The 14603-nt window shown below is 38.1% G+C and overlaps 3 protein-coding genes across 4 annotated transcripts; 2 read left to right on the plus strand and 1 right to left on the minus strand.

The window, feature by feature from the left end:
• The first annotated feature begins 32 nt into the window (after positions 1 to 32).
• LOC127793863 (single-stranded DNA-binding protein, mitochondrial) lies at positions 33 to 3525 on the plus strand. Of its 2 annotated transcripts, none has more exons than XM_052324617.1 (4): positions 33 to 879; positions 997 to 1223; positions 1342 to 1442; positions 3123 to 3525. In XM_052324617.1, exons 1-4 carry the CDS (start codon positions 631 to 633, stop codon positions 3200 to 3202), a joined length of 657 nt encoding a protein of 218 aa, XP_052180577.1. In that variant the 5' UTR covers positions 33 to 630; the 3' UTR covers positions 3203 to 3525. The 2 variants fall into 2 exon arrangements, with proteins under 2 accessions (XP_052180577.1, XP_052180578.1); XM_052324618.1 differs by lacking the exon at positions 3123 to 3525 and adding an exon at positions 1564 to 2017.
• Positions 3526 to 4379: 854 nt separating this feature from the next.
• On the plus strand, positions 4380 to 5969 carry LOC127793862 (peptidyl-prolyl cis-trans isomerase CYP26-2, chloroplastic). Its single transcript, XM_052324616.1, has 2 exons — positions 4380 to 5281; positions 5771 to 5969. Exons 1-2 carry the CDS (start codon positions 4380 to 4382, stop codon positions 5871 to 5873), a joined length of 1005 nt encoding a protein of 334 aa, XP_052180576.1. The 3' UTR covers positions 5874 to 5969.
• A 5-nt stretch (positions 5970 to 5974) lies between these two features.
• On the minus strand, positions 5975 to 12904 carry LOC127793860 (uncharacterized). The gene is made up of 7 exons (XM_052324613.1): positions 12636 to 12904; positions 12128 to 12344; positions 11783 to 11906; positions 11268 to 11608; positions 9443 to 10688; positions 6741 to 6937; positions 5975 to 6417 (listed from the first exon to the last, which is right to left on the minus strand). Exons 1-7 carry the CDS (start codon positions 12743 to 12745, stop codon positions 6334 to 6336), a joined length of 2319 nt encoding a protein of 772 aa, XP_052180573.1. The 5' UTR covers positions 12746 to 12904; the 3' UTR covers positions 5975 to 6333.
• Between the last annotated feature and the right edge of the window lie 1699 nt (positions 12905 to 14603).

Consider the following 14603-nt stretch of genomic DNA (forward strand, 5'->3'; position numbering starts at 1 on the left):
TCCCTTCTCTGTCCTATCCAAACATAGCTAAGTATTGATCATCATCATCATGATGTTCTATAATATTTATGTTGAATGGTAGCTTGGACTACTTAAAGCATGATGATGGATGATAAGAGTAGGGGACGCGCAGGGCTTTGGCCGGGCAGATCATCTAAGGAAGATCTCAGTTCAGCATTGCCCTTCAAAGAAATGTGCGTGTTTGGCTTCCTTTCATTCTCTCAAGCTTTGCCAAGGAAGATCTCAATATTGATGCTTTCTTATTTTATCAAATTTGCAATATATTTTTAATTTTTAATTTGTGCATCAAATTTTTTTATTTGTTCTAAATTAAAAACAATATTTTACCCCGAAAGGTATTTTTTTTAAAAAAAAAAAATTGTATTTTACCCCGTAGTTTTCTTTTCTTTCTTTTTTTTTTTTAAATTTAAAACCAGCAACGAAGGGGGATAAAAGCAATATTAAGTAGAGAACTGCAAGGCATTCATATCCACGTGTCCCCCTCCCCTGCCACGCCGGTAACGTTAACACTCCGTCGCGCCCACTATAGGGTCCTATGTTTCAGTTTTTTCACATAACTGTAGGGTTTAAGCATACATAAGAGAGGTATTGGGGGGGAAGCGCATTTCTATGGCGTCTTCTATGGCTTCCATATCGAGAAGGCTCTATCGCTTGCTCACTTTAAACCCTAATAAACCATCCATCCGCTTCTGCTCAACCGTCTCGTCCCCCGAAACCTCAAACTCGGACGCCGATTCGGCTATTGAAATCGATCCCGACTCCAAACCCGCCCCCGATTCACCGCCGTCAGACTCGCCCCGGCAACGCAGCTTCGATTACCAGCCCCTCGAAAACGGTCTCGACGTCGGCATTTACAGGGTACTGTATCCTCTCTATCTTTCTCTCTATTTTGCCCGCGATAGTGATTTAGCTTTGGAGTGATTTGATTGAGAAATGGTGGATTGATGGTTTTGGTTTTTGGAAATTTGGTTTTAGGCTATATTGGTGGGGCAGGTGGGGCAGATTCCGGTGCAGAAGAAGTTGGGGAATGGGAGAATGGTGACGCTGATGTCGGTGGGAACCGGCGGCATTCGAAACAACCGGCGGCCATTAGACAACGAGGAACCGCGGGAATACGCGAATCGCTGTGCGGTTCAGTGGCACCGGGTTTCTATTTACGCTGACTATTTGGGGAAATTGGCCATGAAGCATGCTGATCCTGGGTGAGCTTAATTTATGCACCGCATCCATATTTTCACTGATTTACAGAATTTGCTTGCACCTGCAATTTATTTGAGCCTACTTCGTTTCTAATAACGGATTAAAAATTGTTCGTTGTAGTTCAATTTTGTATTTGGAGGGGAATTTGGAGACCAAGATTTTCAATGATCCTAGAACTGGTCTTGTTCGACGTATAAGAGAGATAGCGATTCGCGGGAATGGTACGTTGCTTACTCTTTATGCTTTTGCTTATTGAAGTTGTTTGTTACATGGAGCCCACTATACGATCTTCTGAAATGCATGATTTTGTTAATGTAACTTTTAACATTGACTGATTCCCAGAAATATCAACTGCAAAAGTAGATTTATATGGCCACTGAAGAAATGGACACGATCAATGCAAGAACTTCAACTGAAAATTAATTTTTAGGTTTAGATTAGGGGATTTAGGGGCTAAGTGAAGGATATGAGGGGAAGTGAAGTGCTTGTTACGTAAAAATCCTTTATTGCCAAGCATATCCCTTATGTCAGTTGTAGTTTTTGTTAAGTGTGCCTAAAATACTGAATTTTACCTATTCAACTCGTCTGATGATTAAACAAGAGAGAGATTTTCCTTCCTCTGGATTGTTTGTTGTCTAAAATAAAAGTTAGGAACTGTCTCTCTTGCCTTTTGTTTTTGTTCCTTTGCTTTCCTTTCCTCTGTTTCTTGTGGGTGAAGTGCTTTAGCTGTAGGCTTCTGCTTGCACGTAGTGTTGTTTGTACTCTCACATTTATCCTTCTGGTAGTGTTTGTTAACGAAGATATAGATCGAGAAAGATAAGATATAGAAAACATTTCAAACTTTTGTCTTTTCCAATATCTGTTAAATTTATCTGACGACTCTTGAAAAAAGAAGTCATGTGACTTCTTATCTGCCATTTTTCAGATATGTTCCCCCCTTTCAGATAAGCATATCTAAGACCTTACAGATAAGAAAAAATTATGCATATGTCCTTTGGTGCATTCCAAAAAATTTAACAAACAGTTTGATAAAAATATTAGAATGTTTCTCAACCTTATATTGACCTATTCCATATTTTGGTCCGAAAAGTATTCTAACCTTATTTGATATAATTTTATCTTATTTTAACAAACGTTATCCTAGGATAGTATTTGTTAACTTATATATAGACCGAAAAATATAAGATATGGAAAATATTCCAGACTTTTGTCCTTTCCAATATATTCGTTAAACTTATCTGACGATTTTTGAAAAAGAAGTCATGTGACTTCTTATCTGAGTTTTTTTAGATATGCTTATCTCTCTCCCCAAGATAAACATATATTGATCCTTACAGATAAGAAAAAATAACGCTTGTATTCTTCAGTATATTTCAAAAAATTTAACCAGTTTGATAAAAAATTTAGAATGCTTCTCAGTTTTATTTTTGATCATTTCATATTTTGGTTCAAAAGATATTCCAATGTTATCTTGATACAATTTTATCATACTCATTTTAACAACCTTATATTGTGCGTGCGCTTGCTCAATGAGTTTTAGGAGGTGAGGTATGAAGTTCAGCGCATGTTTATATGTCAGTCCGTGAGGAAATAGAAACTGGAGCTCCCTTTGCCATCTTTGTTCCCCTCGGAAAGTAGAAGAACATAATTACTAAAGAACATAAAATAATATATATGGACAAGCAGTAATTAATTAACACACTGACCCGATATGAGCTTGTGCGAACAATTGACCAAGTTGGGCACATTTTGTGCTTATTAAAAGTGATTTGTCATGAAGCAAAGTGGAGCTCATTTTCGTAGCAGTTAGTTCTGGTAGTTCTGTTTGGCTGGCTGAGCTTAGAAGTTGGTAGAGAATTTTGATCAATCTAGTCTCACGCTTGACTTATCTGGACTCGCAGGCCGGATTGTGTTTCTAGGAAAGGGTGATGATTCCCAGCGGCCAACACAGGCAGATTTGAGAGGAGTTGGCTACTTCTAAAAGCAGGGTCGGAACCATGAGCAACAGTGGGACTTTTTTCTTTCTTTGATGCGTGTAATATGCCCTCCTCTGTGCTTGCATTGGAATGAATAGTGGCAGAAATGATTCCTGCCCAAATCGTTGGGGGCAAATTCTTTTCTTCATGTGGTTTTCCAAGGCCTTTTTGGTTCTGAGCATCTCTTCTCTCTTTGTTGTAAGCATTAGCCTCAACGAACTAGCAAGGCAGTTCCTAGTTTTGATGGGATCCCAGAGTTATTACATTTCTTGTGACTTTGCCCCCCTGTTGGCAAAATATAATAGGGGTATCCAAGTTTTGGTGCGAATCGGTTGGTTTGGTTCTTGGTCTTTTTATAGGAATTAATCAGTTTTTGACCTGGTTCGGTTCGGTTCAGTTTGACGGAAACTGATTTAGTTTATTTGTATAATTATTATTTATGATAATGAATGATATCTTCTCAGTTCTCTCCTTGCCTTTTGTCGCCCCAATCCCTAGAAAAAACCTAACCCTGCGGCTCGGCCTTTCTCTCTCTCTCTCTCTCTCGTCCTTACCTTCAGTCTTTAGAGTTAGATCGATCGGCAATCGTCACCACCGACAAGCCCGTCCCTGCCGTTATTGGTTGTAGCTCTGCCTAACTTGCCCCGCTGCCACTTTTGCCGCCGCCTACCTGTTTAGTGCCTGCTGCGTGCTTGCACTGTCTACGATGATTATTATTATTATTATTATTATTATTATTATTATTATATTACATATATTACAATTTACTCATATATTCAGGCAGTAAATATATGACAATTGGAAATTTATCATTTATTGTCATATATTTACGACACTCTGATTTGAATAATTGGACGGACGAAGATACTAATGTCACATTTAATATTTTCTCTATAATTGTTGGTTCTTCCAAGACTGGCAAGCAGGGAGACAAGGGGCAAGAAGAAGAAAGGGCATTTTAGTCCATGTGCTCGCGGTGCCACACAGTTGTATCATGAGGGTCCTACTGTCCGATCCTCGGGTGGACATTGGACAATCCCAACCATAAATGGATGATTGCCTTTCTCTTTTCTCTCTTTCTTATCCGCGAAATCTCTCTGCATAAGCAGTGAGAGAGACTTTCTTCCTTAACACTACAAAACCCTGCCGCGTCAAAGGCCAAGCGGCGTCATAGACACAAAAATGTGGCAAACCCCAAGGCTCTTCCAACACTCTCCCCAATTGCTCCATCCTCCTCCGCCGCCGCCCCCACTCCTTACCCCAACACAAATCCAAGACTTTCCCACCTCCCAATCGCCTCTCAACCTCAGACAACACTGCCAGTTCTCTCGCAGAGAACTCGCCATTTTCGGCAGCTCGTCTTTGCTTTTCTTGGGGCCACCAGCACTAGAACCAGTTCATCTTTCCAAGGCACAAGCAGAAGAAAGTCCTGCAAATACCAATGGAGAGGCCGGGCAAGAGGAGGATTCAAAGATCACTAGTAGTCCCAGCTGCATTGACAAAACTACAACAAAGAAAGCGTTTCTTGATATATCCGTTAATGGAGAACGCGTTGGTCGGATTGTGGTTGGTCTGTATGGTAACAGTGCCCCGGCAGGTGCGGCCAGGTTCAGTGACCTTGTCAGCGGGGCTGCTGGCATTAGTTACAGAAGAAAAGAGTTCGTCAAGATCATGCCAAATTATGTTCAGCACGGTGGACTCAGATCCTACGGTGTGGATGCCGAGCTTGCACAGAAGACAGGAGGCAATTTCGAGATCGACAGCCTTAAGTCTGAGTGGGAGGGAGTGAATGGAAATTGTCGAGGGACCAAGAATTTAGAGGGAAGCGTTGGCATCATTGTGAGGGATCCTCAGAAACTTCCCCCAAAGTTGAAGTTGATTGCAAAGAACGGGAAGCTGCAGATTGACGAAGAAGAAGTTGGAGTTGATCCAAATGGGACAGAGTTTGTGATCGCCACCAAAGACTCGCCCGAGTTGGATGAGTCGGTTCTGGTGGTTGGGAGAGTTTTGGAGGGGATGGAGGTTGTGCAGAGGATTGGCCAGGTCAAGACTGTGCAGGAGAATACTGGTTCTCCTTATTTCAGGTATGGATATTGGGATTCTAATCTATTTTCTGCCCGTCAAACAATGGCACAATAAGAAAAGTTTACAGAAAACATGAGAGCACCCGTGAAAGGCACAATATCAGTACCCTCTGAGTAGAATGCTTACCTTTGCCACGAGCTTTTCTGATGGGTTTCATGTTCTGAATCATATATTCAAATAGGTAATTAGCTGTTGAAGCAACCTAATTGCTCTGCCATGGCGCATACCTTGAGCCTGAAAGTTAATGTGCAATTTAAACAATTTCAATTACACCTCCAGAAACACAAAATATGAGAGAGAGAGAGAGAGAGAGAGAGAGAGAGAGAGAGACGTTTATTACAAAGTAGAGCCACGTATCTTCTGTGGTAAAATAAAATGGAGCACATCAATGACTTGAGAAAATAGGAACACAAGTAGACAAATAACTACAAGTTTTCCAATTCTACCTCATAAGAGAATTGCTCAATTTCACCACTGTGTCTTGTCAGGGTGGCCAAGCTAATCGGAGATAAAAGGGCTGTTGTTGCAGAGAGAGGCTTCAATCGTCCTTACTCAAAGGTGGTTGTCTCAAATTGTGGCTTGATAGATTGACTCACAAAGCTGTTGATATTTTCATCCAGCCAGTCCATTTTTGTAAGAAAACAAATTCATGCAAGGAAATGTATTCCATTACTGCTGCTCGAAAAATTTCATACCATACATTTTATGTTCAATTCATTATGGAAAGGCAAATTCAGACTCCTATATTTTCCACCAGTTCTTCACTATTAAAAAAAGAAATTTCTCGTGTAATTCAATGAAGAACAGGCTACTAAAACCTGAGACTGAAGTAGCAGCACAGATAATGCTCATCAAAAAGTGGAGGGAAACACGAGGAAAAATGGAAATCGAAACTGACAAATGATGATAAGAGTAGAAAGAGAGGGGAAAAAGAAAAAGATACAACACTTTTAAGATGTTCTTGCAACACGAGGATTCTGCTAGCCGGAACTCCCATTCCAGTAATGACCATAACAATTCCAACAAATTGCAAAGTCAACTGTTTGGTGCATTAACTTGAGCCATGAGTGAGCTTCATTTTTTTTGCGGAAGGAGACATGAACAGATTTTTTACTGAAGTGAGAGGATCATCCACCTGTGACAGAGAACAAAATGATCACTTTCTGTAAACAAGGGTACTAGGAAAAGTTAAAAACATCCACAGGAAACCTATAGTGATGGGAAGGGGGTAAAAGCTCGGTAGATTTCCAACCTATTTGCTTCAGCTAAATGTCCAACGGATATTAAACATGCCCCGAGTAATCATAGAGTATACGGGTTTTGTTTAAACTAAAGTGACAAATTAACTAATATACACCGCAGATGATTGGTGGCATGGATATTCTTACAAATATATCAACACAAACCTGAAGATTACACGTTAGTTCTTTACCAATGTAAAAGGAGACTCAAAATTACCTCGATAAAGGAAGAAGACGGAGTATCTGTGGATGGAGGGCAATCAAATTCCTTCTGGCGTTGTAAAGCAGATAATGTTTGTTGCCACCCTGGCAGTGATTTGCCAGTTGAAGCAATCCAGGAGCAAAAATGCCTGTGCTGCCTTATTGGATCAAATTCCATGGCTTCAGAAGAGGGTAGTTGGTCTTGATCCTTTCCTGGAAGATTGGGAGACCCAATTGTTAATCCGTCCTAAAATTATACCTTAACTGGAGTTCATAAAATAAAAGAAAAAGTAACAAACATTGCAGTCGAATGTTAACCTATACTGCGCCATTTTATAGGGCAGATAATACCTTTTTTTGTTTGTTTTATTTGTGCATGGGAGGAAAGCCTATGTTGGGAGCTTGATTAAACCTCATCATGATCTCATGCGTAGGTGGGACGCTTACCTAACATTGGGCCAACCTCTTCTCTCTGTGGGTAGTTGACACGATAATCTAACTTTGCCTTGTCCTATGCATGTAAAAATTCCACGATCTTAACCAAAATGTGTCTTGATGACCTACTCATTACTGTGTTACTCGTGATTTGACCACTATAAAAAGGCCACCGTGCACAGTGATGATATATTTAGATACATAAACTATCATTTTGCCTGATTCTCTCTCTTCAACCTCTGGACTTGTCCCTACACCTGGATTCACCTCCAAAAATCTCACTATTGACGACCAGTGGAATCCTAGAAATGTGGCCGGCCTTCAAGAAGGATCCTCAATAAAAGAGAGAAGTTCATAGTTTCACATCCCACAACACCCCCGTCTCTGGGCAATTACTTCTCATTAACTAGGAAATAAACTCATGCTTCAGGAGAAGATGCAAATGCAATAGATAAAACGAACTGGTAATACATGGAAATCAATGTATTCATCATTCCAAACATTAATATGACATTTTTGTTTTCATTAGGGTAGCAACTAGGCAAATAAATCGAGTTAAAATTCCATTAGTTGACCTAGCGCCCCCCCCCCCCCCCCAAAAAAAAAAAAAAATAAATAAAATAAATCCAGTACTTGGAAAAAAAATAAACAAGGTTAAATAACATCATGGCCTGTTTGGTTTCATGCAGGAATAATAACTTTCACAGTACTTCAATCAAAGGATAATATCTTAGCATAATAGAATGTCAGTTTCTTCACTACGAATATTTCCAAAAATTAATGATAAACTGTTGAGTCGTTTATCCTTTCCTGGTTAAGGAAGTAATGGCGACCCATTATAAAGATTCAAACACCAAAGTCACACATGCAAAAACCTAGTTTAGGCAGTGTTCAAAGCTCGCATTAGTTTCCTCAGATGCTAGAGAGAACATTTTCAAGCAATTGACAATTCCTGTTATCTTATTGAGGATAACTTTTTAAGTCAAAAGAAATGTTTCCAACCCTCCTTTCACTCCCTTGGAGCATTTTCCATTTATACAGTTGTTTTAATTATCAAAACAAAAAAAGAAAGAAAGAGAAGTAAGGTAAGAAAAGGGAAGTAACATCCCATGCATTCTATAGAAATTTGGCCTTGTATTAGAAAATTGAGTTATTTTGTTAACCAGAAAAACAAATAAAGAATATGGTAACTTGGACCACAAATTAGAAAAAAGCAAAACAGGAAGCTTGAGATACAGATGCATGCAGTCATAATGGATTAACTTCTTTCTTTCTTTCTCCAGGATGGGTAACATTTAATTTTGGAATTACAGCATTGAGCTGCTAGTCGCTACAAGCCCCATATTTTGCACAATCTTATTCAAGACAAGATGAAAAGAAACTGTTGCAAGAAATATTTCCCATCAAAGGTACAAAGAGGGGGTGCGCCATATATATTCAATAGAATGTGGACTTCTTATTTAAAATTGAGTCACCTTGGTGCCCGGAAAATCTAAAGAAAAATACATGATAACCTGGATGACCAATTAGAAAATATACACATTAAGACAGATACATGTTGTCAAGATGGATTGTCTTGTTTTTCTCTTAGACTGATACCATTTAATTTAGGAATCATTATATTGAGCTCCTGCTCCAGACATAATTCTAACACCTGGGCACTGGACCTCAGAACATTTTAACGAGTGGGCTCTCTGGACAGATAAAGCTTTTTTTTTTTTTTTTCAAAATTTCGATAAGTAAAACTTTATTAGAAGCATGACACATTAAACAGGAGCGTGAGCCAGTCCACGAGATCAAATAATTAAAAATAAAGCAAAATCTCTAGAAAACCTACAGCAAAAGCAAAAAGTAGGGGTTAAAGTTGATAACCCAAAAAATAAAAAGACATATTGAGAGCTGATGCTTAAGCAATTCTTAATGGCCCAAACTGTTAGTGTGCAGCCAGTATGTGAGAAATAAAGGAAAAAAATATCAGAGACTTCAACCTAAAGACATTGAGAGCTGCATAGCAAATTGACACAAAGACACCCAAAAATATTTGGTCAAACATTAGGCTGCCAATTTGCTTAACCCTAGAAGGCACCAGAGTGATCATGATATTAGAATCACAGATTTAAATCGAGAGAAGGATAAAATGTACCTCTACAAAATAACAATAATTAAAGCAGTGAAAGAAATTCTTTTATTATTTTTTCCCTATTACTGAACAAAGATGATTATAAAAAAAATTTACGCCAAATATTATGGTCAAAGAATCCAAAGATGGTATAGAAAAATCACCCGTGCTACAGGGGAAAACAGTGTTGTTTATGAACTGCACTCTGGATTTGACCCCAGACCCATCTTGGCTATCTACCATGCTGCGTAGCGTATTAGTTATTGTGTTCTGCTGCAGATAACTAGAGCTGGCATTAACTGTCACTGAAGCATCTTTTTCAACAATTTCCTCATTTCTACTGTTGACTAGGCCACTTTTGGTCACCATGGAAGTGTCTTCAACTTGAAAACTACTACCAGCCCCCACTGGTGGATTGACTGTAGCAATCACATCAGCACTTTCTTGCACAGTGTCATTCTTACTGGAGCCATCCACTGAAAGTGAATCCCTCTTTACTGGATTTTCCACAATGGAATCTAGTTTACTGGTTTCACATAAGCCTTGTCCACTACCTGTTGCTCCAGATGAATTGTCACTGTTTTTATCACTTCTAAGTGCATCCCCTCGCTCACTGAAATCAATATCTGAACATGCCAACTGTCTGTTGGTTGTAGAATCACAATGCTTATCACCTTCCTTGCCATCTAATAATCTTACATCTAGCGGACAAACATCTTCAACAGTAACATTGTTTTCCCTGTGATTTTCATCTTCCTCAAATGAAATCTTAGCACATAGACGATCCCTAAAATCTGAGTCAGAGGCAAATCTAGCTCTCAAATTCCGTCCTATTACAGGCATAGAAATTTTTGCTTTGAAGTTCTGTTTTGTTGGTGGAGGACCCCCTGCAATTGTCAATTTTAAATTGAACTGTCTTTCACTTGAATATGCAACACTGGTAGGACCAGTATTAGATGTCCTTTCTGTATTCTCAGCACGATTAGTAACGCCGAAGTCATGGGTTCCAGAACCCCCAGGATCACCATAATTGGCAGCTTCTTTATGCTGAGCAGAATCATGTTCACCATCAAGTTCTGTGTCTCCTACAAGTCTTAACAATTCCAAAGGCCTTGGAACTGTAGAGAAAGTCCATAATCCAACAGTTGCTCCACAACGTTTGCAGTCCAACACAACAGAATTGGGATCAAACTGCACCATTCCAGAAGCCACAGAATCATCACTTGTCTCCATGGTTTCTTCTCTACCAGAAGAATAGACAACAATACTAGAATTCTGTCCATCAGTGACCCCCTGAGATAAACATGAGAAGTTGGCATCTCTAATGGACTGATTCCGCCGTTTCTTGCAGTCAACAATATAAGGTAGCAAACGAGGTTCCCACCCACATAAACTTATGAGTTTTTGTGCCTGGAAACGTTTCAGAACATCATAAATCTTACACAAAAATATAATAATATTGGAACTCATCAATACAAGTTGAAGACCTTGTAACTTTTGATGAGAGATTGGAAAACAAAACCACACTATAATCAATCAAAATGATGTGCACAAGCACAACCAACATAAAAGAGCTAACAATATGATGCCTTGTCAATTATCATTGTGCCATATTGACAAATGAAACTGAAGAAGTTAATGCACTCACTATTAATGCAGAAGCTGTTTCAATCATACAGTCACACCCCCATATATAGGAAAAGTAACATAACTCTCAAGTTACTTTAGTAAGTAATTATATCATGAGTATGGTACAACAACAACAGAGTGCCAACTGGAGGTGGCATATGATCGCTACTAATAGGCACGCTTACCTAGTTAAGATAATGTAACTAGTGCATAAGACTCCACTATTGCAGGTCCAGGAGAGGGCCTCATATACACAGTTTTTTACGCCAAATATGGAAAGGCTATCCCACCCTCATCTAATTAATGCCCATAATTGAACTGAAACTACTAAACTAAAATCTGTACAGGAAATTATCAAACCTGATAATATGAGACAGAAGAGTCCATGTCGACTTCATTTCCTGGGTTTTCAATTTGATAAGTGTCTGCAGACTCATTGCTGCCACCAATAATTGAGGATCCTTGGAGAAAGTGTTCCAGTTGAGGGCTTCTCATGTAATCAATCACTGAAGATGAAATTACAGGAAGGGCTAAAAGGTGCATGAGAGCAGAAGAACGTTTCTTGTACTCATCTACCAAAATCAGAGTTGTGGTAGGTGGAAACTGTGCTAGTGTGTCATCACAGGAATTGTCAGTCCATGGGCAAAGTGGCTTATGTCCGTTATCCAGCTTTAGGCTAAACACCAATGCTGCTTTCTCAGCTGGACATCACAAAAAAAGGCAGTTCAGACATAATTAGAATAAGAGTTCACACAAATTTCAAACCACATAATGCTAGCGGTCTTCTTTTTTGCCGAATAATGAACACAATAAGAGTAATAATCATCACAATATAAAACAAAAAGAATAAGTTAGAGAGCAAGAAGAACAGATGCCTTGATGATGCGCCCAGGACGATGGAGTAGAAAAGTAGAGACGCGTGCCACATGCTTCGCAAGCAATTGTATCCACATCTACATTGATCCAACCTCTTCTAGCACAATTTACTGGACTTGCTACCTGATTAAGATTACTTACAATATTAGGTCTGTGAAATTATCAAGACACCCAAAAATGGTCCAGATGAAGCTAGAATTGAACCTAGAATAATACCTCAACCACATTCTCTCCGGCAAAATAGAAATCAAGTTCAAACAATGAAGGACTTGATAAACAACGTCATCCAGCAGATATGCACGATGGAATAAAATAAAATATCAAATGTTTCACGAGAATCAAACCTGCGGTTTAGCAAACCATGTCATGGACTTGAAAGTAGCCAACCTCCTCATAAGATCCCCTCGGTTCCACGGTCTGCACAGCGGAGCTTGCACTAATCCACCCGACACGGATGGCATCTGTGATCCCTCAGCTACGTTCCCTCTGGAATTCAGTTCCAATACCGAAAATGGCGTACTCGGGCGTTTTTTACCTCCTGACAACTGAACACCAGGCGAACTGTCGCCACCAGAGAAACAAAAAATCAGAAAATAAATGTAGCAAATTAAAGCTTCCTCTCCATCTGAACCCCTTCAGAATTAGAGAACCAAAACAATCCGAAAAAGAAGTAACAGAAAAAGCGAATTCCTGGCCCCCAGCAATGAATTGGGTAAATTTGCATAGAGAGAATTGTGAAACGAAAACCAAAAATTGGAGGAAACGTCAGGTTCCGACGTACAGACGACGGATTACGATACGAAACGAACAAACCCTAACAGAGAAGGAATGAGAGAATCGAGAACGGCGAACCTCGCGGTCTGTGTTGGACTGATTGCTGCAGTTGATTTGGATTTAGGTTTGGGAGAACTGAATAGCTTGTCCATTATAGCATGAAACCTCTTCTCTGATTCGTCTGACATACTCTCTCAATTGATCTCTCTGGTCTCTTCCTCTCTTTGAGCTCTCTTCCTATTCTGTGAAAGACTCTTGTATAGTTCGCATAATAAGCGCCTGTTTGGTGTTTGCTTCGCTCGAAACGGATTGAACTCTACGAGCGAGAGAGGGAGAGAGTAGGGTTGTCGAACTGAATTGACTCGAGTTGAGTCATTCAACTTTAAATTTATAATTATTTACCCATTAAATTTTAAATTATAACTAATTATTTACTGACTTCAACGTCAACTATTTATCACTCATTATAACTTCGTCAGTTATTACAAACGAAAAATGCTAACGAATCTGACGTGACTAATAGAATCTGACGTAGCAAAAATAAATTTAACATACACTCACTGAACTTTAAAAATGTAACTATTTACTCACTGAATTTTACTTAACATCAATCATCATTTACTCCGTTACATCACCGTCTAATCTTGAAACACTCGTTACATCATCGTCTGATCTTGAAATATATTAAAATATTTTTGTATGCATTTGAGATCACTTACTTCTCAAACCAAAAGTCAAAAACTAAACTAATGATTCAAATTAAAAAAATTACTAATGCAAACCAGAAGTAAAAAAATATCTGCTTAGATTTTTTTACCTCCATTACGAACAACGAAATTCAACATATTCAACAATGAGACTAGAAACCAAAAACTGAAGGTATACTAGTCACTGGAGATGACCAATTTGGCCACTCACTGAAGATATGCCAGGTCACCAATATTGTTGCACCCACAATGATGTATTATATCAAATTGCCATAGATGTAATGAGTGAACTTGGTGACTACTGTTTAGGAGTGAGTTTTTATTTTCTTGAAATGGTCATAGAGTCACATTGTTTGGATGGGTAAGTGTTTTGTTTGAGGCGATGACAGATTAAAGATCGTTGATTTTTGGCATAGAAGAAATATGATTTTTGTAATCAATTTTTCGCTCCTAGTCTCATTATTAAATACGTTTTTTGTGAATTTCGTTGTTCGTAATGGAGGTAAAAAAATCTAAGCAAACATTTTTTTTTTTTTTTACTTTTAGTTTGCATCAACAGCTTTTTAAATTTGAATAATTAGTTTAGTTTTTGACTTTTGGTTTGAGAAGTAAGTGATCTCAAATGCATACAAAAATCTTTTAATATATTTCACGATCAGACGGTGATGTAATAGGGGTGATAGATGATTAACGTTGGGCAAAGTTCAGTAATAAGTAGTTACATTTTTAAAGTTCAGTGAGTGTATGTTAAATTTATTTTTGTCACGTCGGATTATGTTAGCCACGTTAGATTCCGTTAGCATTTCCATTTGTAATAGCTGAAGGACTTATAACGAGTAATGGATGGTTGACGTTAAGTAAAGTTCAGTGACTAACTAATTACAATTTAAAGTTTAGTGAGTAAATAATCACAACTTTAAAATTTAATGAGTATTTATTAATTTTATCTAGAGTTAAGTTGAGTCGAGTCGAGTAGCGTTGAGTTGAATTTAAATTATGAGTCAATTTTCAAGCTTAAGCTCGGCTTAACTTATCAAAAGGTTAATAAGTTGACTTCAGGGTCGAACTCAAGTGTAGCTCGAACTAGATCATAATCAATTATTTTACTTAAATATATTTTGTTATTTTGTTTTATTATATATATTATATTACATTAAATGATTAACTTAATATATATAATAATTTAATTATATTATTATAATAATTTAACATTTTAATAATTTTATGCTAAATAATATATTTATAAACAAAATTGTTCACAAGTTATTTGTAAACTTCTAGTCGAAGATATTTACAAGTCTCTAATTGAGTTTATTAGTATTCATTATCCTCTAATCGA

Source organism: Diospyros lotus, chromosome 2 (genome assembly GCF_014633365.1).
Source record: "Diospyros lotus cultivar Yz01 chromosome 2, ASM1463336v1, whole genome shotgun sequence".
Taxonomy (NCBI): Eukaryota; Viridiplantae; Streptophyta; class Magnoliopsida; order Ericales; family Ebenaceae; genus Diospyros; species Diospyros lotus.